The following is a 26,259-nucleotide window of genomic DNA, read 5'->3' on the forward strand; positions in this document are numbered from 1 at the left end:
GTCCTTGATACCGGATGTGGTATTCATATTTGTTGTGACTTGCAGGGACTAAGAAGAAGTGAGAATGTGGAGCTAGGAAGAATAAACTTAATCATGGGGAATAGGAAAGTTGCACCTGTCACCAAGATTGGAGTTTATACTTTATCGTTAAGTAGTGGGTTTAATTTAGATTTGAATAAATGTTGTTACTCATCAGAAATGGCAAGAAATATTATTTCCTTTCATGCATTGTATAAACAAGGTTTTACATTTTCATTTAATAATGAAGTTGCTTCTATTGATGCTATCTTTAATAATGTTCTTTATTTTAAAGCATTATCTTGTGATGGTGTGTATGAAGCTGTGTCTGTTGTAGATAACTTCGGAAATAATGTGATATGTATTGATTCTATTAATAATAATAATAACTTGGATAAAGCATCATTATGGCATTGTCGTCTTGGACATATAAGCAAGAAACGCATAGGCCAACTCCAAAAGGATGGAGTCTTGGAGTCATTTGACCTAAAGTCAGATGATAGTTGCGAATCATGCATACTTGGAAAAATGGCAAAGTCACCCTTCACAGGTTCTTGTGAGAGGGGTGAAGGTTTGTTGGACCTTGTATACACGGATGTGTGTAGACCATTCAAACATGCCACAAGGGATGCTAATCGTTATTATTTGACTTTTACTGATGATTACAGTAGATATGGATATGTTTACTTAATCAAGCATAAGTCAAAGACTTTCGAAAAGTTTAAGGAATTTAAACAGGAAGTTGAGAATCAATTGGGCAGGAACATTAAGATGCTTCGATCCAATCGAGGTGGTGAGTATCTTAGTTAAGAGTTCCTCGACTATCTTAGGGAGTGTGGGATTGTCTCACAATTGACATCTCCCAGGACACCACAATTGAATGGTGTAGCTGAGAGGCGTAATCGAACCTTGTTGGAAATGGTTCGTTCCATGATGAGTCGAACTTCGCTACCAATCTCATTTTGGGGGTATGCCTTAGAGACTGCCGCCCATATCCTTAACCTAGTCCCTACAAATAAAGTTGCCAAAACTCCTCATGAGATGTGGACTAGTAAAGTACCCAAACTAGACCACATCAATATTTGGGGTGTGAAGCTTTCGTGAGACGTGAGACTCATGATAAGCTTGAACCCTGAAGTGAGAGGTGTATTTTCATCGGCTACCCACAAAGATCCTTTGGTTACCTCTTCTACAGACCTAGTGATAATGTGGTCTTTGTAGCAAGAAGAGGAGTCTTTCGTGAGAGAGAAGTCATAAGCCAAGGAGATAGTGGGAGGCAAATTGACCTTGAAGAACTTCAAGAGTCAAGTGGTGAAGGAACTTCAAACCCTAGCCCTCAACTTGAGGAGGAAACTTCTGTTGAGCCAATTGACGAGTTTGTACCTCTGAAGCGTTCCACGAGAGTTAGGAATGCACCTGAGCACTACTATGGTTTTCATATTACTGCGGAAGGTGAGACACTTATTACTGATGAGACACTAGTAGGTCTGGATGAACCTAACAGTTACGCGGAAACCATGGCAGGCCCCGAGTCTGCGAAATGGAAAGAGGCTATGGATAGGGAGATACAATCCATGTATGACAATCAAGTTTGGAACTTGGTTGAGAATGTACCAGGTCGTAAGACTGTAGGGTGCAAATGGATCTTCAAGAAGAAGACCGACATGGATGGTAATGTACACACTTATAAGGCTCGACTGGTTGCAAAGGGTTTCTCTCAAATTCCTGGAGTGGATTATGATGAGACCTTTTCTCCAGTAGCCAAGATTAAGTCTATTAGGGTTATGTTAGCCATAGCTGCATTTTATGACTATGAAATTTGGCAAATGGATGTCAAAACCACTTTCCTTAATGGAAAGTTGACTGAAGATGTTTACATGAGTCAGCCTGAAGGTTTTGTCAGCAACGAGTACCCTAATAGAGTGTGTAAGCTTGAGAAATCCATTTATGGATTAAAGCAAGCACCTCGCAGATGGAATCTTTTCTTTGATGAAAAGGTCAAGGAATTTGGCTTTTCTAGGAGTGAAGATGAATCCTGTGTTTATGTCAAGGCTAGTGGGAGTATAGTTAGCTTTTTGGTATTGTATGTGGATGACATACTACTCATAGGAAATGACATCCCAACTCTGCAGGAAGTTAAGTCCTGGCTTGGGAAGTGTTTCTCTATGAAGGACCTAGGAGAAGTTGCCTATATATTCTAGGGATAAGGATCTTGAGAGACCGGAGTAAGAGACTAATTGGACTTAGTCAAAGTACCTACTTGGACAATGTGTTGAAGAGATTCAGCATGCAAAACTCCAAGAAATGAGAGTTACCTATCCAGAGTAACGCCAGACTGAGTAAGACACAAAGCCCTAGTACTGAGGCTAAGATAGCAGAAATGAGTCGAGTACCTTATGCTTCGGCAGTAGGCTCGATCATGTATGCTATGACTTGTACTCGACCTGATGTAGCCTTTGCCTTGAGCATGGCTAGCAGGTATCAGGGGAACCCTGGCAAGGCTCACTGGACTGCGGTAAAGAATATCCTCAAGTACCTACGGAGGACTAAGGACTGGGTTCTTACCCTCGGTGGGAGTGATGACTTGAGAGTTGTAGGATATTGTGATGCTGGCTTCCAGACTGATAGGGATAATTTCCGCTCTCAGTCGGGCTGGGTCTTCACCCTAAACGGAGGAGCAATCACTTGGAAGAGTTCCAAGCAGGAGACAGTGGCTGATTCTACTTGTGAATCAGAGTATATAGCAGCAAGCAAGGCAGCAAAGGAGGCTATTTTGCTGAAGAACTTCATAGGAGACCTTGGAGTAGTACCAGCTATAAAGGAGCCTATGGAAATTTTTTGTGATAGTGAAAGTGTTGTTGCCTTAGCCAAGGAACCAAGGGATCACTAGAGATCCAGACACATCGACATAAAATATCACATTATCAGACATCGCATAGAAGAAGGAATCCTCATGGAAAAGAGGGTATCATCGGATGAGAACCCGGCAGATCCCCTCACGAAGGGACTGAGTAGGGTTAAGCATCTCCAGCATGCTCGGAGCGTAGGGCTGAAGGATGATATTAGTTTTAGTAGTTAGATAATTTTTGAAATTTGTAAAGTGTAATTGACATTTGATGATGAATAAAAGTTGTGTTTATTTATGAGTAAAGTGTTGCTATCTCTTGTCAATCGTTGACTATAATTTCTTTTGCATGTTTTGAATTCCAGAATATTATGTTCAGTTTTACATTTTATTCAAATTTTCCACAGTCGGTCATATGTTGGAACTAGATATGAAGTAAGACTGTCATGAAGTTGGTTGTAGGTGTCAAGAAATAAGACAACACTTCATGAGTACTCATAAGTTCTGAGTATTGGAGTCAAACCACGCTCACTGGAATCACTTCATGGAATTTTACCTCGAGTGATCGTGAGACGGTAATATCATATAAGTCTTCAAACCTAAAGATATGATTTGTTGCCTATGAATTGGTTATGCATTGATTGTGCGAAAATGCATTGGTAACTCGATGTTATAAAACGTGCTTTTGTGTATGATTCAACTAGTAGTAGAACAAACATATGAGTCGAAGTTTATATGTTCCTTCTTGGATTAGATGCTGATATCTGGGCCCCTCGATGATTTTGTTTTGACCAATGTACCAGGCCCGGTCAGAACCTAATTGATGTGTTCAATTTAGTTCTACGTCAAACAAATCAGAAATTGGGAAACAAACTGCTGGACAATAAGTAAGACATTGTTCCATGTAATTGTCTGGCTGATATCTAGAACAGGGGATTATATGGTCATTTATCTTAAATGGCGTATCAACATCATCTCAGTTCCGAGAGACCTTGAAAGAGCTATGATTGCCGATCGGTTCCTGAAGTATTGCAGTTATAGTTACTAGACTTATCCAAGTGGGAGACTATTGGATAAGGTGTCTAAGTCCATAACTATTTCTGGTATGTACTTGACCCAACCCGGCATGGTCCATTTGGGTTGCATGGCACCATGCAATTGGATAAACTAAATGAGAAAAATAACACATATGGTTTATTAATATATTATAAGTTCTAATATATTAATAATATTATTTAATTAGTTTTGATCAAGAATTAATTTAGAATTAATTAAGTGATCAAAAAGATAACTAATTAAATATATGGGTAGATTATGTAAATCTTCCATATCTTATATAGTGGGCTAAGAGGCTCTATGGATTATCAAGTTGGGTTCCACCCATAGCATGATCCATGGATGCTTCATGGAGTTAACCCATGGATTGAGAAATGAAGAGTCATGTTACATTAGGGTTTTACCTAATGCAACACACTATATAAGGACCATGTCTCTCCCCAAAATCGGTTACACTAGTGAAACAAGAGGGCATGGCTGATTTTGAGTGTGTCAGAGTATTCTCTCAAGTTTATACTTTGCATTTGGTGTTGTGTGAAGCATTTGAGGTATCACACTTGAGGTGCTAGGCTCACAAGGTTTCAAGGAACACTTTCATCAACAAGGTATGTAGTTCTATCTTTTATCCAAAGAAAAATTGTTCCCTATCTATGCTAGATAGGTTCATAACCTTGGAAAAACAACTTTGCATGATTATTAGACAAACATAGATCCAAGGTTATTAGGGTTGCATGTACACTTAGGATGTGTTAGAATGCTCAAAACCCATCATACAAATTTGTGTCTAAATCATCCAAAAGTACCAAAGACTTGTGTTTACAGCCCAGGAACAATCCCAAACCGCAAACACCCATAAATGGGGTTTTGGAGCCCCAAAACACTTCTAAATCACTTCTAGTGCTTAGATATGACTTAGGGGCTTACATGTACGATCTTAGAACACCAAGAACTTGATATTTGAGGAGTAAACATGAGTTTATGGCCCAAGATCATGCTTGGACCATAAACCCTCCTTCAAGGGCCGTAAACACCATTTAAGGTGTTAAAATGCCCTTAAACACCTCCTATGGCTTGGAATAATGTGTAGAACCAACCACCATTGTGTTAGGGACCTTAAACATGAGACAAGCACTGCCTTAGGATATTACGGCCGTAAACCCCCCAAGGAATGGTTCCTGGGCCGTAAACTCCTCTATAGTGGTCAAATGGTGTCCCATCTTCCTTCCATGGCTTGTACATTAGACTAGGATCACTTGTTCTTAACCTAGCACCATCAAAACACAAAAGGAAAGGGTATGTGAGAGTTTACGACCGTAAACTCCTTGTTTATAGTCGTAAACTCCTTAAAATGGTCCAATCGATGGTTAAATCACTTCCGATGCCCTAGAACTGAACCTAGCCTAATCCCACAAGTATTGTAGGACCTTTAAGAATCCAAGAACACACCACCCATGAGTTTACGGCCGTAAACTCATGGGGATATGGTCATTGGGCCAAAAAATCCCTTAGGAGTTTACTCTTGAAGAGCAAACTCCATATCTAGGCCTTACACCTCCTTATATGCAACCTGGATCACTCCTAACACTTGAGATAAAGTGTTTTCGCACCTCGGAGTGTATTGTCTTACTTAATTGGTAGTTCAAAGTCTAATTAGATAAAATTATGTATCTCTTCATATTATATAGGAACCTCGCATGTTCAAGCCTTAAACTGACACTTAGCATCCTAGCCGGCACATTTCCCGACTGGTGAGTTCATACCTCTACACCATTTTCCGTGTTTTTCATGTTTTCAGGGGGGGAATACAAGCAAAAATACAAAGAAATTTATACTCAAAACTTATTATTTCGTATGTTATAGTTACATGTTCAGTATGCTTTTTAACATTGAAATCCGTATTAACCAACCGTTTAACTTGCAGAGTTAGTTTTCAAACTAATTGCGAAACTCATTATAAAATGTTATACTTTATATTTATTCAAGGAATTTCATGTCATTTAGATAACCAGATTTTCCACATTATTACTTGTAAATTTGTTATTTTTAAGATTAGAGACATGTCCTCTGAAACACTCCACAGAGATACGCGAGTGGAGGACCGCCCCTGTAACCAGAATCTCGTAGGAGAGTGTGACTTGAGCGTATAGATCTATACGGGGCTGACTACCCTGAGTCTCGATGCTAGCTACAGTGGGACCGGCAGGTCTACGGGTGACAAAAGTCATAAAATGATAATGGACTTCTTATTGCCATATCTAGTCTATCGTATGGTTATGGAACTCGCAAACTTGAATAAAGGAAATTTAGTTTTTAGTAATAATGAACCTAGTGAACTAACACCCTTAGGAATTAGTTTACTACCTACTTATTAGTTTTATATATGTGTTAAAACTAATGTACTTCTCAAGGATACCCAGACTTTCAGGATACTCCACTTAAACACTACAAGTATGGTAGATACTTGTACACTTCATTCCGAATTGATAACCAACTACCAACGTTTAAGGAAAATAAGGGTATTTCCTGGGATAACTAAACTTCACTTAACCAGGTTGTTTAACAAATGGATAACTTAACTTCTCTTAACCAGGCTATTTAATAAATGGATAACTAAACTTCTCTTATAAGAAAATCTGGGATTTTCTTGGATATCAACTTTTTCAGAAAACCAAAGAAAACTTGTTCTTTTACCAGAAACAAATTGCGTATAAACTCACCAGCTTTATGTTGATATTTCTAAAACTGCTTGTATTCTCAGGTTCTTGTTAGACAGGTATCCCGCATACTTTTGGAGAAGACTGAGTGTATAGAAGTCTCGTCTGTACTTTTGTCTATATGATGTATACGTATGAAACGTGTATCACTTTGTTTTCAAACAAATGTAAATATTTCTATGTAATGTAATGGTTGTGTTTACTATGCTTACAATGTACATTGGTTGTGATACTTTACATGACATCACCTCCGCCCCGGAACGTTTCCGCCTTCGGTTTCGGGGTATGAGAGATTGGTATCAGAGCCCTTGTTTATAGTGAACTAAGTATACCAAACCTTACACGATATATAACTATAAACACAAATGGGGCCGAAGTGCTCTGAACTAAAAGTATACTTCAAAATTTAAGTATTTTTCAAAAAGTATACAAGAATATCTAAACGCCAGAAACCGCATCCCCGGGTAGCACAAAACATAAGTAATTGGGTGTTGGGTGTTGCAGTTAAACCCGAGCAGTTATGTAGTCGTGTCTATGGTCAATATAGCTTGATCAACTATATCCATTCGAGACACTGCCAACATGTGCTTGGGAGTGACTGTGGTGTTTAGCAGGCCTAAAACTTACCAAATATCCAAACAACAAGTCGTCGTCGCATCGAAGCATAAAATACTATGGGAGTATATTCTAGAGCCAACTTCGTTATAGAAATCCTCGTTCAAGTGTTGCTACTCATTTCCCTTAGCGATAATTTCCCTTGCTTGGATAACTTTCCTATATATTATCGTATAGTAGAACACTTTATCTGTCATAAGGAGATATCTCTTGTTCCATATCTCTTGATTCAAAACAGAGGACTTACCATCCTCTCTTTCCTGATCATTTTAGATCAAGATGCCTCCCAGGAAAAGACTCAGCTCAAAGAACAACAATCCCCCTCCACCACCGCCTCCTTCTCCATTTGATCCTGCCATGCTCCAAGCAGCTGTCACCGCTGTTGTGGCTGCTGCTATGTCACAAATGAACCCCGGTGGTTTAGGCGGGCCAGGAGGTGGTACTCAGCCCCAAAACCAGGAAGGTAGTCAGGGACACCGGAAGGAGTGTTCCTACAAAGATTTTATGAACGCGAAACCCACACCTTTCGATGGAACTGGAGGTGTTATTGCTCTGACTCGATGGTTTGAGAAGATCGAGTCTATTTTTGAAATATGTGTCTGTTCTGAAGCTGACAAGGTGAAGTTCGTCGCTTGTACTTTCACTGATAAAGCCCTGACTTGGTGGAACGACCGAGTCAAATCCATAACCCTGCCTGTAGCCAATGCATTGGGTTGGGAGAGCATGAAGGAGCTTCTACTTGCTGAATATTGCCCACGGGGCGAAATGCAGAAGCTAGAGCATGAACTCTGGAACCTAAAGATGAAGAGTTCTGATGTCGCCGCTTACACCTCCAGATTTAAAGACCTGGTGCTTCTTTGTCCGGGAATGGTTACCCCGGAAAGTAAAAAGATTGAAAGATTCATCTGGGGGCTGACCCAGCCAACCAAGGGTAATGTTTTAGCTATGAGGCCAAACACATTTGACAGCGCTAAATGCCTGGCGCAAACCCTGATTGACCATGGAGATGATCTTGAAGAAGTGGCCACCTCTCCTGAACCGGAAAAAAGGAGTGGGGAGAAAAGAAAATTTTGGAAACAAAAGAAGGGCCAGTCTTTGCAAGAGCCCTCAAAGAAGCAGCAAACTGTAGCGGTCCACGTTGCTACTACTCCTGTTGCTGTTTCTGCCGTCGCTTCCACAGCTCAAACACCTACTAGTAGGTATGCTGGTACCCTTCCCAAATGTGACAAGTGTAACTTCCACCATAACCCCGGTCCATGTCGTGAACTGTCATGCTCCAACTATGGTAAAAAGGGGCATACGATTCGATTCTGCAAAGCACCAACCCAATCAACGAACCAAGCTTCTGGAGCAGGTGTCGGTCAGGCCTGCTACGGTTGCGGTGAAGTCGGGCATTTCAAGCAAAACTTCCCCAAGGCAACAACAACTGGCAACGCCGGGAGAGTATTAATTATGGGGCGAGATGAGGCAGTCGCCGATCCCACTGTCGTCACTGGTACGTTCCTTCTCGACAACTCTTATGCTAGTATCCTTTTCGATTCTGGTGCTGAAAGAAGTGTTGTTAGCCACTCATTCAAACGTCTTCTTAAACCTAATCCCCAACCATTAACCGAAATGTTTACCATCGAGATGGATAACGGTGAGAAAGAGAATGCAAACGATATATTCATAGGCTGTACCCTTAGCCTGACCGATCATTCTTTCCCCATTGACCTAATGTCAGTTTCCATAAAGAGCTTTGATGTTATCATTGGCATGGATTGTTTGAGTCCCAATCATGTTGATATCCTTTGCTACGAGAAAGCCATCCGTCTCAATCTCCCCTCTGCCCAGACCCTCATGATCTACGGCGATAAACTTAGCTCCAATCTTCGCATCATTTCATGCATCAAAGCTCAAAAACTTCTGTGAAAGGAGTGTTGCACAATCCTAGCCCATGTGGTCAACGAGAAACAGGAAGTTAAAGATCTCGAGAGCATTCCAGAAGTCTGCAACTTTCCTGATGTCTTTCTCGAAGAGCTCCCGGGAATTCCTCCCGAGCACCAAGTCGAGTTTCGCATCGACCTAATCCCTGGAGCTACCCCCGTGGCCAAATCTCCGTATTGATTAGCGCCAACAGAAATTCAGGAGTTATCCAGGCAGCTCAATGAGCTACTCAACAAAGGGTTCATCAGACCGAGTTCCTCACCCAGGGAAGCCCCGGTTTTGTTTGTAAAGAAGAAAGATGGATCCTTTCAGATGTGTATAGACTACCGCGAGTTGAACAAATTGACCGTCAAAAACCGTTATCATCTTCCTCGAATAGATGACCTTTTCGATCAACTTCAGGGAGCCAGCTACTTCTCGAAGATAGACCTTAGATCAGGGTACCATCAGCTTCGAGTTCACGAGAATGATTTTTCCAAGACAGCATTCAGGACTCGATATGGTCACTACGAGTTCATAGTGATGCCCTTCGGTCTAACCAACGCACCGGCAGTGTTCATGGACCTGATGAATCGGGTGTGTCGCCCCTTTCTAGAAAATTTTCTTATCGTATTCATTGACGACATACTTGTCTATTCCAGAAGGGAAGAAGATCACAAACAACACTTGAGGTTAGTGTTAGAAACTCTTAGAACGGAGAAGCTGTACGCGAAATTCTCCAAATGCGAATTCTGGATCCGGAAGGTAACTTTCCTTGGTCACGTGGTAAGCGAGGAGGGTATACATGTGGACCCGTCCAAAATCAAGACGATAGAGAATTGGTCGGCACCGAAGACACCCACAGAAATCCATCAATTCTTGGGTCTCGCCAGCTATTATCACAGATTTATTTAAAAATTTTCCAGAATCGCCAAACCCCTAACCACTCTAACACAGAAAGGTGTTCCCTTTTTTTGGAATGAAAAGAAAGACACTGCATTCCAAACATTGAAGCGAGCCTTGTGCAGCGCACCTATCCCGTCCTTGCCCGAAGGGACAGAGGATTTCATTGTCTATTGCGATGCGTCCAATCAGGGCTTAGGCTGTGTGCTTATGCGGAGAGGAAAGGTTATCGCTTATGCCTCCAGAGAGCTGAAGGCACACGAAGTTAACTATACAACTCACGACCTAGAATTAGGAGCAGTGGTCTTCGCACATAAAATTTGGAGACATTATCTCTACGGAACCAAGTGCACGATCTTCACCGACCATAAAAGCCTGCAACATATCTTCGATCAAAAAGACATAAACATGAGACAACGGCGATGGGTAGAGTTGCTCAGTGACTATGAGTGTGAAATCCGCTACCATCCCGGCAAGGCCAATGTGGTGGTAGATTCTCTTAGCCGCAAAGTAAAGACATTGACAATGACCATCCATTCCCACTTATCCGTACAGATTCAAGAAGCCCAATTAGAAGCCCTAAAACTAGAGAACGTATCGAACGAAGCCTTGAGGGGAATGGATAAGAAACTTGAGATTAAAGGTGACGAAGTCTATTGTTTCATGGATCGAATCTGGACCCCAAAGTTCGGAGGTTTCAGGGAAGTTGTTATGAGCGAAGCTCACAAGACCAGATACTCTATGCACCCGGGCTCGGATAAGATGTACCTAGATCTCAAGAAACAATACTGGTGGCCAAACATGAAAGCCGAAATCGCTACCTTCATGGGCAAGTGTCTGACTTGTGCCAAGGTGAAGGTCGAGTATCAGAAGCCCTCGGATCTGCTCTAGCAGCCCGAGATACTTGAGTGGAAATGGGAGATGATCACTATGGATTTCATCGCCAAGTTACCTAAATCTTCGAGTGGGTACGATACCATTTGGGTAATTATCGATCGTTTGATAAAATCTGCTAACTTCCTTCCGATTAGAGAAACGTTCAAGATGGAAAGTCTCACGCGAATCTACATCCAAGAGATAGTCCGACTGCACGGTGTGCCTGTGTCCATTATCTCCGATCGAGATAGCAGGTTTACCTCAAGATTTTGGCAGTCCCTTCAGAAAGCTCTTGGAACTAAGCTGGATATGAGTACCGCTTATCATCCTCAGACAGACGGATAGAATGAGAGAACTATCCAGACCTAGAAGGCATGCTGAGAGCATGTGTCATTGATTTCGAAAAGTCGTGGGACACCCATATACCCTTGATCAAGTTCTCGTATAACAACAGCTACCACACCAACATCAAGGCTGCCCCGTTCGAAGCCCTCTACGGTCGCAAGTGCAGATCCCCTATGTGCTGGGCAGAGGTAGGAGACACGCAGCTAGCCAAGAGTCGAGTCCCCGACAGTGCCCTCACTGGTCCTGAAATCATCCGTGAAACCACCGAAAAGATCATCCAGATCCGAGAACGACTGAAAGCTTCACGAGACAGACATAAGAGTTACGCCGATAAACGACGGAAACCTTTGGAATTCTAGCTAGGAAATTGTGTCATGTTGAAGGTATCACCCTGGAAAGGCATGATACGCTTTGGGAAGCGCGGAAAACTTAACCCGAGGTACGTAGGACCTTTCAAGATCCTCACTAGGATCGGTCCCGTAGCCTACAAACTCCGACTACCTCAAGAGCTTAGCAACATACATCCTGTATTCCACGTCTCTAATCTCAAAAAGTGTCTATCCAATGAAACCCTCGTGATCCCTCTTGAAGAGATCGAGATCAATGAAAACCTAAACTTTGTGGAAGAACCCATCGAAATCATGGATCGAGAGATCAAACGTACGAAACAAAGCCGTATCCCGATAGTGAAGGTTCGCTGGAATGCCAAGCGGGGACCCGAATTCACTTGGGAGCACGAAGACTCGATGAAGTAGAAATATCCGCATCTCTTTCCGACTCCATAAAATGTATCTTAATTTTGAATTTCGGGACGAAATTCCTTCTAACAGGGGGATAATGTGACAACCTGAAATTTACCCCGTCATTGTAACCTCTTTTTCCGTTAATAAAACCCGTTTGTATATCAAATTTTCCGTTAACTTTTGGATTAAGTTATTTAAATTGAGACTTTTATTATGACTTCATGAGTGTCCAAACACATTAGAAACACGTGAAAACACCCTCAATGTTCATTTGGAAGATGTCTAGTTACGACCATGTCGAGTTACGACAACTTAATCAGGTACGACCATAAGCCTCGTTTAACGTCAGTATCGGGTAGATTTCCTCCGGGCCTCAAAATCTAACCCTATATAAAGGTGAAAGAACTTCATTTGAAGCTTTTTCACTCTCTCTCTCTCTCTCACTACTACTCTCTCTCTTCAATCCAAATATTGATCCAAAATCAACTATTTCAAGCTCCAAATCGGTAAGTAATCCATTCTAGCTTATAGTTTAGATTGTTTAGCTTACAAATCCATGTCTAAATCATCGAAAAGTACCAAAAACTTGTGTTTACGGCCCAGGAACAATCCCAAACCGCAAACACCCATAAATTGGGTTTTGGAGCCCCAAAACCCTTCCAAATCACTTCTAGTGCTTAGATATGACTTAAGGGCTTACATGTACGACCTTAGAACACCAAAAACTTGATATTTGGGGAGTAAACATGAGTTTACGGCCCAAGATCATGTTTGGACCATAAACCCTCCTTCAAGGGCTGTAAACACCATTTAAGGTGTTAAAATGCCCCTTAAACACCTCCTATGGCTTGGAATAATGTCTAGAACCAACCAACATTGTGTTAGGGACCTTAAACATGAGAGAAACTACCTCTTTAGGATATTACGGCCGTAAACCCCCGAAGGAATGGTTCCTGGGCCGTAAACTCCTCAATAGTGGTCAAATGGTTCCCTAACTTCCTTCAATGGCTCGTACATTGGACTAGAATCACTTGTTCTTAACCTAGGACCATCAAAACACAAAAGGAAAGGGTATGTGATAGTTTACGGCCGTAAACTCCTTGTTTACAGCTATAAACTCCTTAAAATGGTCCAATTGATGGCTAAATCACTTCCTATGCCCTAGAACTAAACCTAGCCTAATTCCACAAGTATTGTAGGACCTTTAAGCATCCAAGAACACACCACCCATGAGTTTACGGCCGTAAACTCATGGGGATATGTTCCTTCGGCCAAAAACTCCCTTAGGGGTTTACTCTTGAAGAGAAAACTGCATATCTAGGCCTTACACCTCCTTAGATGCAACTCGGTCACTCCTAACACTTGAGATAAAGTGTTTTCGCGCCTCGGAGTGTATTGTCTTACTTAATTGGTAGTTCACAGTCTAATTAGATAAAATTATGTATCTCTTCATATTATATAGGAACCTCATGTGTTCTAGCCTTAAACTGACACTTAGCATCCTAGCCGGCACATTTCCCGACTGGTGAGTTCATACCCCTACACCATTTTCCGTGTTTTTCATGTTTTCAGGGGGGAATACAAGCAAAAATACAAAGAAATTTATACTCAAAACTTATTTTTTCGTATGTTGTAGTTACATGTTCAGTATGCTTTTTAACATTGAAATTCGTATTAACCAACCGTTTAACTTACAAAGTTAGTTTTCAAACTAATTGCGAAACTCATTATAAAATGTTATATTTTATATTTCTTCAAGGAATTTCATGTCATTCAGATAACCAGATTTTCCACATTATTACTTGTAAATTAGTTATTTTTAAGATTGGAGACATGTCCTCTGAAACACTCCACATAGATACGCGAGTGACAAAAGTCATAAAATGATAATGGACTTCTTATTGCCACATCTAGTCTATCGTATGGTTATGGAACTGAATAATGGAAATTTACTTTTTAGTAATAATGAACCTAGTGAACTAACACCCTTAGGAATTAGTTTACTACCTACTTATTAGTTTTATATACGTGTTAAAACTAATGTACTTTTCAAGGATAACCACACTTTCAGGATACTCCACTTAAACGCTACAAGTATGGTAGATACTTGTACACTTCATTCCGAATCGATAACCAACTACCAACTTTTAAGGAAAATAAGGTTTTTTCCTGGAATAACTAAACTTCCCTTAACCAGGCTGTTTAGCAAATGGATAACTTAACTTCTCTTAACCAGGCTGTTTAACAAATGGATAACTAAACTTCTCTTATAAGAAAATATGGGATTTTCTTGGATATCAACTTTTTCAGAAAACCAAAGAAAACTTGTTCTTTTACCATAAACAAATCGCGTATGAACTCACCAACTTTTTGTTGATATTTCAAAAACTGCTTGTATTCTCAGGTTATCATTAGACAGGTATCCCGCATACTTTTGGAGAAGACTGAGCGTATAGAAGTCTCGTCTGTACTTTTGTCTATATGATGTATACGTATGAAACTTGTATCACTTTGTTTTCAAACAAATGTAAATATTTCTATGTAATGTAATGGTTGTGTTTACTATTCTTACTATGTACATTGGTTGTGATACTTTACATGACGTCACCTTCGCCCCGGAACGTTTCCGCCTTCGGTTTCGGGGTGTGACATTAATATGCCTTGAAATTTTAAACTATAGTTAATAGCTGAACTAGGATGCAAAATGAGGAGAATGGAGCTGAAAAGGAGAAAAGACGTCAAAAGCAAACATGCAATACTTGCTAAATTATAATTGGGCTGATAGACATCTCTCCAGTGTTTTGGATATATTTAATGAATCGTAACTTCTGTTAAGGAGATTCATGATGCTTTGAAAACAAGAAAAAATTTCAATCGACTTTCATGTCCATGCCAAAATACGAATTCTAGTTCCCACGTCGTGGCAAAGGCATTACCACGATGTGGTGGATCAAAAAATTGCGAAAAAGCCCATTTCGCTCTATGTTATCGTGTACATTAACGATTCCAGTTTCCAAGATGTGGCAAGTCTTCTACCACGCCGTCGCGATGCTGAAACCTATAAATTAAGCTAAAAATTAACCCAAAAGATATATCTTAAACTTAGTTTAGTTTCTATGAATATAAATCTTTGGGATTTTGAGAGTCTAAAAGGCAACCAGAGGGCCATTAAGCTGAAATGGAGTAAATGCTATGAAGGATTCGACAGCAGATACATGTTGGGTATGATTTAGTTTTCTTTCCTAATCCAATTAGCGTTCCAATTGTGTTCGAACTGCTTTTACTTTATGAATTTAGGTCTCAAAACCTTTTGATTTGTGTTTTAAATAGATTACTAATGAGATTATGGATCGAAATTTTATTTGGATTGTTTATTCTTAGTTCATTTATCGTGTCATGTTTGATTGAAGATCCATATGTCTTAAATATCAATACTTTATTACCTATTGTTGAGTCAATGTGATTAGAAGATGAAGCTAATTATGTTTTCTTAAATCATAGTTGTTTTATTATTGTAAAATAATTATGACTAGTGTTGGATCAAAACCTATAGTTCGGTTAATAAAGTTAACAACTTTAATGTGTGCATATTTTAGATGACCAATCTTAGCATGATTTAATTCTAATTACCTATAGGATTACGAAAAATCAATAAAGTAAAGGAATATGTTTCTATTTCTATATTAGTGAGAAAATATAAGTTCTGAAATGGTTTATGTAACATTTTTAGTTTTGGTAGGCAGCAAATGACGGTTGATTTTGGATATGAGAGGCGTATAAAAATAAAATTCAAACAAAGGGCCCAACCGGGTTCGAACCGGTGACCTCTTGATCTGCAGTCAAATGCTCTACCACTGAGCTATGGACCCATTTTGATAGTTATTTGAAGCAGTGATTTATATTGATATTCAACATACGAAAAGAACAAGAAGACTTAAAGGTGTTAATAGATCAAGCTGGGGCGCATTGAAAATGATTTTTATTAAAAATATTACTTATTTGGCATGTTACTAACTTACATAAAACTTTGTGACAAATCTTAAAAGAAATGACCTTCTAAAAACCATTGAATTCAACTCGGTTATGTTAAATTTTTTCCCATTATGATGGTGTTTCTACAACTATTTAGTTAGTTGACCATATCTTGTGATTATGCTTGACAACTAACGAGTAGAGAAATGTCACATATTACAGGTAGAGTTATGTTTGTTTGATAGAAATGAAATAACTAAAAGGATAAAGACATATAAATCGTCTCTAAGTATCGTGAAAACAAGTTGATTTAACAAGTCTTGGGAAATATTGTGATATGTACTGTTGTAACAATCTAACAATATTTAACTTGAAATTATGTCCCTACATTGCTTGATGTGTCAGATAAGTTTTTGGTGTTCTATAGGCGTGCTTCATATGGATTTTCATATGTTGGGGGAAGGGTGGAGAATAGGTGGTATAATTGGGTTCCTATCACGTTAAAACTTCTCTTATGGTGTATCAGATTACGGAGCCTTTTGACAGAGGAAAGATTGTCGACTAATGATATGGTCATGTTTAACTATATATTTTAGGTCATTATCTTAATATATTTGAAGAAAAATGTTATATTTTAAGATATATGATACTTAATATACCTTGAAATTTTAAACTATAGTTAAAAGCAGAACTAGGATGCACAATGAGGAGAATGGAGCTGAAAAGGAGAAAAGACGGCAAAAGCAGACAAGGAATACTTGCTAAATTATAATTGGGCTGATAGACCTCTCTCTAGTGTTTTGGATATATTTAATGACCCTTATTAAGGAGATTCAAGATGCTTTGAAAACAAGAAAAAATTTCAATCGACTTTCATGTTCATGCCAAAAAACGAATTCTAGTTCCCACGTCGTGGCAAAGGCATTACCATGATGTGGTGGATCAAAAAATTGCGAAAAACCCCGTTTCGCTTTATGTTGTCGTGTACATTAAGGATTCTAGTATCCAATATGTGGCAAGTCATTTACCACGTCGTGGCGATGCTGAAACCTATAAATTAAACCAAAAATTAACCCTAAAGATATATCTTAAACCTACTTAAGTTTCTATGAATATAAATCTCAGAGTTGGGATTTTAAGAGTCTAAAAGGCAACCAGAGGGCCATTAAGATGAAAGGGAACAAAGGATTTGAAGGATCGATAGTGGATTGATGATGGGTGTCATTTAGTTTGCTTTCCTAATCACGATTAGCGTTCCAATTGTGTTCGTACTGCTTTTACTTTATGAATTTAGGTCTGAAAAACTTTTGTTTTGTGTTTTAAATAGATTATTAACGAGATTATGGATCAAAATTTTATTTCGATTGTTTATTCTTAGTTCATTTATCGTGTCATGTTCGATTGAAGATCTATATGTCTCAAATATCAGTACTTTACTACCTATTGTTGAGTTAATGTGATTAGAAGGTCAAGCTAATTATGTTTTCTTAAATCATAGTTCTTTTATTATTGTAAAATAATAATGAATAGTGTTGGATCAAAACCTATGGTTCGCTTAATAAAGTTAACAACTTTAATGTGTGCATGATTTAATTCTAATTACCTTTAGGATTAGTAAAAATCAATAAATTAAAGGTATATGTTTCTTTTTCTATCTTAATGAGATAATATAAGTTCTGAAATGGATTATGTAACATTTTTATTATCAGTAAGCAGTAAATGACGGTTGATTTGGGATATGAGAGACGTATAATAATAAAATTCAAATAAATGCCCAACTGGGTTCGAACCGGTGACCTCTTGATCTGTAGTCAAATGCTCTACCACTGAGCTATGGAATCATTTTGATGGTTATTTGAAGCATTGATTTATATTAATATTCAACATTCGAAAAGAAACATAAGACTTAAAGTTGTTGATAGATCAAGCTGGGGCGCTTTGAAAATGATTTTTATAAAAAAAAAATATTACTTATTTGGCATGTTACTAACCTACATAAAAATTTGTGACAAACCTTAAAAGAAATGACCATCTAAAAACCATTGAATTCGACTCAGTTATGTGAAATTTCTTCCCATTATGATGGTGTTTCTACAACTATTTAGTTAGTTGACCATATCTTAAGATTCTGGATGACAACTAACGAGTAGAGAAATATCACATATTACAGGTAGAGTTATGTTTGTTTGATAGAAATGACATAACGGAAAGGATAAAGACATATAAATTGTCTCATATTATCGTGAAAACAAGTTGATGTAACAAGTTTTGGGAAATATTGTGATATGTATTGTTGTAACAATCTAACAATATTTAACTTGAAATTATGTCCCTACATTGCTTGATGTGTCAGATAAGTTTTTGGTATCCTATAGGCGTGCTTTATATGGATTGTCATGTGTTGGGGGAAGGGTGGAGAATATGTGGGATAATTGGGTTCCTATCAAGTTAAACATTCTCTTATGTTGTATCAGACTAGGGAGCATTCTGACAGAGGAAAGATTGTCGACTAATGATATGGTCATGTTTAACTATATATTTTAGGTCATTATCTTAATATATTTGAAGAAAAATGTTATATTTTAAGATATATGATACTTAATATACCTTGAAATTTTAAACTATAGTTAAAAGCAGAACTAGGATGCAAAATGTGGAGAATGGAGCTGAAAAGGAGAAAAGACGGCAAAAGCAGACAAGCAATACTTGCTAAATTATAATTGGGCTGATAAACCTCTCTCCAGTGTTTTGGATATATTTAATGACTCTTAAATTCTATTAAGGAGATTCAAGATACTTTGAAAACAAGAAAAAATTTCAATCGACTTTCATGTTCATGACAAAATACGTATTCTAGTTCCCACGTCGTGGCAAAGGCATTACCATGATGTGGTGGATCAAAAAATTGAAAAAAGCCCATTTCGCTCTATGTTGTTGTGTACATTAAGGATTCTAGTTTCCAAGACGTGGCAAGTCTTTTACCATGTTGTGGCGATGCTGAAACCTATAATTTAAGCCAAAAATTAACCTAAAGATATATCTTAAACTTAGTTCAGTTTCAATGAATATAAATCTTAGAGCTGGGATTTTCAAAGTCTAAAAGGCAACCAGAGGGCCATTAACCTGAAATGGAACAAAGGATGTGAAGGGTTTGAGCCAAAACATGATTTTAAATGGATGAAATCAAAGAATGTAACTAGTTTAAGAAGATTAACAACAAATCAAAGGAAGAACACTTACATTCTTGAAGATCTAAGCTGAAAATCGGATGATAGTTGAGAGAGAGAAATCGACTTCTAGGCTTGGGAGTGTGAAAAGGGATTAAAGGAGGCTAATATCTACACTTATACATGTGAGTATGCTGCCAGGAGAGGGGTGTGCGTCCGCACACCCATGTGTACGGCCGTACACTCCTTATGTTGGAGTGTAAGGCTCGATTTTGGTGCTAGGAGTTTACGCGATCCATTTCTATGCTCAATTCTCAAATGTACGGAGTTTTGAACCTTTAAACGGACTCTAAACAAGGCTAAATGGTAGCAAAAATGAGTCTGACCCTCAGTTAAGTTGACTGGTTGTGCTTTACAAGGCAAAAAATTTTAGGTTGTCACATCATCCCCCCGTTAGATGGAATTTCGTCCCGAAATTAACTTTCTTAGTCGTACTACTGGGGTTGCGTTCCTCTGATTTGCAGAATACCCACCCGTAAACCTGGCAATTTTTGCCTTAGTGTTCATCATAGGATTTCATACTCGGCCCATCTATCATTACCTCGTGTATACAAGTCGTATATGATTAGGATTAGTAAGACGGTTGGATGTGCGACTCTGCTCCAGATCCACAACCAAACAAGGAACAGGAGATAGAGCGGAAACACACATACTAGATCTGCATAATATGTAGGCGTTTTTTGGCCTATGGAGTATGTATTTATATGTAGGATTTCAAGGGTTATGGGTATAACCCAAATCCAAAGGAAAAGGCTAGTTAAGGTGTAGGCGTTTTTTAGCCTATGGAGTATGTATTTATATGTAGGATTTCAAGGGTCATGGGTATAACCCAAATCCATACCCATGGTTTCTATGATTCATGGTTCATGTGGCCCAACTCTTTATGCGTCCATACATAAACTTGGTCCAACATGGATCATAAGCCAAACACATATAAATATAACTAATCACCATAATTAGTCCCCATAGATTTAATTAGCCTCTTTTGATCACTAAATTAATTCCAAATTAATTCTTGATGAATACTAATTAAAATATATGATTTCCTATTAATATATTAGAACTTATAATATATTAATAAATCATATATAACATTTTCTCAAGAGTCCATCCTAACAAATTGTCCTGGTGTTATGCAACCCAAATGGACCATGCTACTCTCGGGTCGAGTACATGCCAATAATAGTTATGGGCTTAGACATTTAATCCAACAAAGAGTTGTAACACCTTTTTTCCGAATCGATTCCTAATTCGAGGCAGTGGCCCAAGGAGAGGTTATCATGAGTATTAGGGCCCTTAAAAAGGTAAGATTTAGGCCCATTTAGATGTGGGTAATGTAGATATGTGACCCAATAGCTCGGTTTGCACTTTGGAGTCAAAGGGTAAAATGGGAATCTAGTGTTTCAGACTTCTTTTATGAATTATGGATTTTAGTTCGATGTGTTTTAAGTAAAAAAAATAATTAGATAGGGTTGTAGAGCTCCTCAATACCTTTCCGTGGACATAAAAAACGTCGAAAACGAAGTTAGAACAAAGAAGTTATGACCATTTCAACTTTGGGTGGTTTTGGGCCAAGCTGAGTATGTTGGGCGTACAAAAAGGTGTACGTTGGGCGTACTAATGGAATCTTGAGTATACTGGGCATACTAGGAGTATGTTGGGCATACGCAATCAGTGCCCAAACCCTATTTTCGTGGTTTAAGCCCTATTTAAGTTCCTTAACTCCCCAAACCTACTCCATTCTTAGCATCCACCCCTCCAACACCACTTTCACGAAACTCTAACCATAGATGAGCCTTTTGAGCTAAAGGAAGGTGATTTTGAGTGGTTTGTAGTATGCATTGTGCACCTCGGAGAATAAGGAACTTCTTGTAGAAGTGTTGGTTGCATTGGAGCTTGTAGATCTAGACTTTTTTCACCTTGATCTATCTTCTAGTGGTATAAAGTAAGAATCTTGATGATGCATTTATTAGATCTAGCTAGTTTCGGATGTTATAAGCTTTTGGTCATTTTAGTGCATAAAGTTTAGATCTTGAAAGTTTGTGACCTTGTTATGGATAAATTTGGAAACTTTATCCATCTAAACATCATTGTAATTCAGATCTGAAGGTTGGAGACGTGGACTTAATGGATTAAGTTGAAAAAGATGCACTTTTGGTCCCATTTGAAGCTTAAAGGCTAGATCTTGTTGGTTTGGACCATTCTAATGGATAAAGTTGGAAACTTTATCCGTTATGGAGCTTTTAGGATCTAATAAAATGTAATCTTGATCCTTCTATACCTTCCATGAGAGTGTCATGATATCTTAATGGATTAATAAGTTAAGGTTTTAGCTTTTGGACCTTTTCTAGATATGGAAAGTCATAAAGGTGGAAACTTTATGACTTAGAATGATATTGTGGGACTAGATATGAGTGTTGGATGAAAGGACTTAAGCAATTAAACACTTAATGGAAAAGTGCCATTTGGCTGGGTACATCGGGCGTACCTTCGAGTACGCTGCACGTACTCATATGGGGTCTAGATTTTGGTTGGTAAGTACGCCATGCGTACGAGTTGAGTACGATGGGCGTACTCAGCCTGAAGTTTGACTTGTTGACTTTGACTTCCATTGATAGTTAACTTTTGACCAAGTTTGACATTGGGCCAAACTTGAGGGTTTTGGCCTATTAACTAAGATTTTATCTAGTTCTGGTATTGATAGTTCGGGAAGCCGGTGAGGCAGCAACTAAAGATTTCTTCCGGGGAGCTTTTGCATGCGATGTGAGTCTCCTCACCATACCATTTGGTAGCAAAAATCTATTTTTTTTAAACCTTTTTAGCCCATAAGCATACTTCATTAATGATCAATGGGTCGTCACCAATATTGTGCCCTTCCAGATTTTGAGATATGCATATTGGACCTCATCCACTATGTTACCCATGACCTCTTTTAGTCTATTTGTAAGGATTTTAAAGACAATTTTATAAACACACCCATTGAGATTTATTGCTTGATGGTCACCAAGAGTGATGGGATCCTTGCACTTAGGAACTAGAGTGATGGTGGAGGAACTACTCCCTCTTACAAAATTGCCAACCTCCTCGAAATGTCTAACAAAGTTCAAAACATCTCTTGATATTAAGTTCCAGACGTAACTTTAATAAATTTGAAAGTAAATCCATCTGGTTTGAGGGCCCACTTGCTACCGCACACCCAAACAGCGTATTTGACTTCATCATCAGAGAAAGGGGCTTCAAGGCCAATGGCCTCCATCATGGAAATCGAACGGAAACAAGGACCGATCAACTTTGGTCTAGAAATTCTTGAATGTTGAAATTTGTCACGAAATAACTTGTGTGCTTTTATTTTTAATTCACTTAGAGGTCCAACGACCATTTATCATCTTCCTATTTTTACAGTTAATGTGCCCGTGAAAGAATTTGTAGTTTTCGTTACCATCAACCGTCCAACGAATCCTGGATTTCGTCCCCATAAATACCATTTTATTAAGTTACATAATTTTTTGAACTCCCTTGCCATGATCTAATATCTGAAAATAAAGATTTAAAATTTGTTAGTGTTGTGCATTTATTTCTTTTTAAAACCCGATAAACCATATATCACATTTATAAAAACGACGTGCTGCACTTTTTTGTTTATATATATATTTTTTGTTTCGACAAGATCAATGGAAAACAACATACATGGTACCCACAAGATATCTTAATATAGCCCACTGGTTAACACACAACTTGCGGTCTCCCGTATTTTCAGTTTACCCCTCCAACTTCACGCCAGTTACAAATTTTCTTTTTTGTAAATATACAAGAAAAGTCCCCCTACTTATTTAAGCTACAACAAGGCGTTGTTTTACCATTGTTTGTATTGTTACCTCCGTTTCCAATCCAAAATTCATAATTCTAAAAATTTACATGACTAAAACTATATCTAGCGATGCATAGTCATAATTTCTGAAAATTTACATGATTATGAAACTATATCTATCGATATATAGAACTAAATGTATCCATAATGATTGATTTAATAGAATGTTTCAGTAACTTGTAACTTGTAATGACTATTTTCTATTCAAAATATTAAACTCAACCTTAGTAAGATGTTTAAATTCAATATGTTGGGTTTTTAATGCTCATTGAACTACAAAACGAAGAAAAAACTCGCTAAACTTTTAAATATTATTGAACTAAAATTCATAAAATTCGATATATTTTAATATATGAAAATAAAACTTTTATATAAAAATTCATTAAATCTAATAAATTCGATACATTATGGCATGTGGACGACCTAAACGTCAAATTTATATTTGATTTTGGCATTATGGAAAGTATTAAAATATTCTAAGTTAAAGTAGGCTTATTGAAAATAACAAAACGACAAGGATCGGAATGCAAATATGCCTCCTTACTCCCTATACCAAGGGCAACCGTCAACCGGCCAGATCGAATAACAAGACCGCATCTGACTAAACCGTCCTCGGAAATTCAACCGACACGTGTGCATCGCAAGTGGATTAGCACGTTACCAATCCGAGTGCCCCAGACATGTTAACTGACACGTGTCGATATGCACCTGATCCGGAAAATCCAGGTCCTGAGAATCCATTGACGCCTCCTTCCCCTACCCACTATCTCCTCCGCTATTTTCTGTTATAATATATTCCTCATCTCAATCCAATCTAATCCATTTCGCTAATCTTTTTCTCTCTCCTTTCTTCACTACTCAGTTAGATCTTTCTATGCATCCTTTTCCGATGATCCCCGTCAGAATCTCAAACATCGGAGCTCCGATCAACCACCACAACCACCGGATATGTTCAATCCATTTCTGGTAACTCACGTCCGCTCGCAAATCTGTCTTCGCAAACGGAAAAAAAAGTTATTGATAGTAGATCCAATCAACCCACATAGATATATAATCAAACGGATAACTTTCATAGCATACTCCCAATTCTGGGATCCGGGTTCTTGTTCTTTGGTGTTGGTCAACGGCCTGGTTTGGGGTTTGATCTTATTAGTTCTAGTAGCTGAATATCTGATTTGATTGATTAAGAAGACTAGTAGCTTAGTTGATAGTAGAAATTACTGAATAGGATTTTTAGTGATATTGTAATCGGGATCGGACGAAGTGCGAGAAAGTGGCGAAGATGAGTTTGGGAGTGGCGGAGGATGATTCCAGGACGGAAATTCATCTCCCAGCTGACATTGATTGGGAAATGCTCGATAAATCCAAGTTTTTCTTCCTCGGCGCCGCCTTGTTTTCTGGCGTTTCCGGTACGTTGTACCCGACGGTGGTGTTGAAAACACGGCAGCAGGTGGTTGTGAAAGACACCCCTTGCTTCAAAATGGCGATCTCGATTCTCCGACACGATGGTTTGAGGGGTTTTTATAGAGGATTTGGAACGTCGTTAATGGGTACTATTCCGGCAAGAGCTCTTTACATGGGTGCGCTGGAAATGACAAAGAGCAGCGTTGGTTGTGCGACGGTGAAGATGGGTTTTACAGAGGCCAAAGCGGCGGCGATTGCAAATGCTGCGGCTGGAGTAACCGCAGCCATGGCTGCACAATTAGTTTGGACACCAATCGATGTCGTGAGCCAGAGATTAATGGTTCAAGGTGGTAAATCGCTGAATACAACCGCCATGACTGGTTTCAAATACACCGGCGGCATTGACGCGTTCCGGAAAATCATCCATCATGACGGCGTTCGAGGGTTATACAGAGGATTTGGGATTTCAATCTTGACATACGCGCCGTCAAATGCAGTGTGGTGGGCGTCTTACTCCATGGCCCACCGCTCGATTTGGGATGGGATTGGTAATCATTTGAAAAGAGACGGAAACGGTGGTGGTGGAGGAGGGGTTGGGTTTACGCCGGATTCGAAGGCGGTAGTGGCGGTGCAGGCGGCGAGCGCCGCCGTGGCAAGTGGCGTTTCGGCGTTGGTTACGATGCCTTTGGATACAATTAAAACGAGACTTCAAGTTTTAGACGACGGATGTAATGGGAAGCCGGGAATAGGGCCGACGTTGAGGAAATTGATGACGGAAGGTGGATTGAGTGCGTGTTACAGAGGATTGGGGCCGAGATGGATTTCGATGTCGATGTCTGCAACTACAATGATTACCACCTATGAATTTCTCAAGAAATTGTCTACTAAAAATCAAGATTCTTGTGGTTCCCTTCAATGAAATTGACAACTTACTTTCTTAAGGATTAATGTTGTATCATCAAATTTATTATGATTTTTTTTTTTATATTAAGAAAAGTATGTGATGGGAGAAGCATTCTTTCTTTATAGAGAAAAAAAAAAGTTAAAGTTTGGTAATAATAATGTTATATGATCCTTGTGAAGCAAAGTTGGTAACTAATATAGTGAAGTTAAGAAGTGTATATATGGGGCTCTAATTAATATCTTCAAGACTTCCCTCATGCTCAATATTCAAACATATCTCTTGTTTTTCCCTTTCCAATTTTACTATCAATCAGGGAAGAATCCCGCAAAAGCGGGGTTGGATACACCAAAAGAATGGATAAAACAGGAAGATTTTATTAACTTACATTGAACTTGTTATATTAAACTTGTTTTCTAGTCCCAGATTAGAAGTATATATCATTCCAGTTTCCCTGTGAACTGCCTCGGCTCTGTGCTACAATTGCAACCAAATAGGAAAAGACAATGTTATTTTCTTTTCCACTACACAACACAAAAAAGAAAAAGAAAAATAGCTTCCATATGGTATGCATTCCTAGAAGGGAAGTGGAACATGCAATTATTTAAACAAAATTGAAAAATATAACCAATCATTTATGTTGGACTCTTCTTGAAACCAATTTATAGTCGTACCATGTTGTTGATTAAAACATCAGTAAATACTGAAATTCAGAAAAAAAAAAAAAAAAAACCCCACAAAACTAGAAGATGTTCTTACCTAAATACTGAAAATCAAAAATTGAGCGTCGAAGTAAAAAAATCGAGCACTGATTCATTAAAAGTAAATAGTCAAACTTACCTCTTAAAAAATAGAAGGTTAGTCACT

At 38.6% G+C, this 26,259-nt stretch overlaps 1 protein-coding gene and 2 non-coding genes across 3 annotated transcripts; 1 reads left to right on the plus strand and 2 right to left on the minus strand.

Moving 5' to 3' along the window:
- Positions 1-15,817: 15,817 nt before the first annotated feature.
- On the minus strand, positions 15,818-15,889 carry TRNAC-GCA (transfer RNA cysteine (anticodon GCA)). Its single transcript has one exon. It is a non-coding gene; the product is annotated as a tRNA-Cys (tRNA).
- A 1,871-nt stretch (positions 15,890-17,760) lies between these two features.
- Positions 17,761-17,833, minus strand: TRNAC-ACA (transfer RNA cysteine (anticodon ACA)). Its single transcript has one exon. It is a non-coding gene; the product is annotated as a tRNA-Cys (tRNA).
- Positions 17,834-23,785: 5,952 nt separating this feature from the next.
- Positions 23,786-25,612, plus strand: LOC111883732 (uncharacterized). Its single transcript, XM_023880056.3, has one exon. It carries the CDS (start codon positions 24,370-24,372, stop codon positions 25,408-25,410), a length of 1,041 nt encoding a protein of 346 aa, XP_023735824.1. The 5' UTR covers positions 23,786-24,369; the 3' UTR covers positions 25,411-25,612.
- Positions 25,613-26,259: the final 647 nt, after the last annotated feature.

This window comes from Lactuca sativa, chromosome 7 (genome assembly GCF_002870075.4).
Source record: "Lactuca sativa cultivar Salinas chromosome 7, Lsat_Salinas_v11, whole genome shotgun sequence".
NCBI classification, from domain to species: Eukaryota; Viridiplantae; Streptophyta; class Magnoliopsida; order Asterales; family Asteraceae; genus Lactuca; species Lactuca sativa.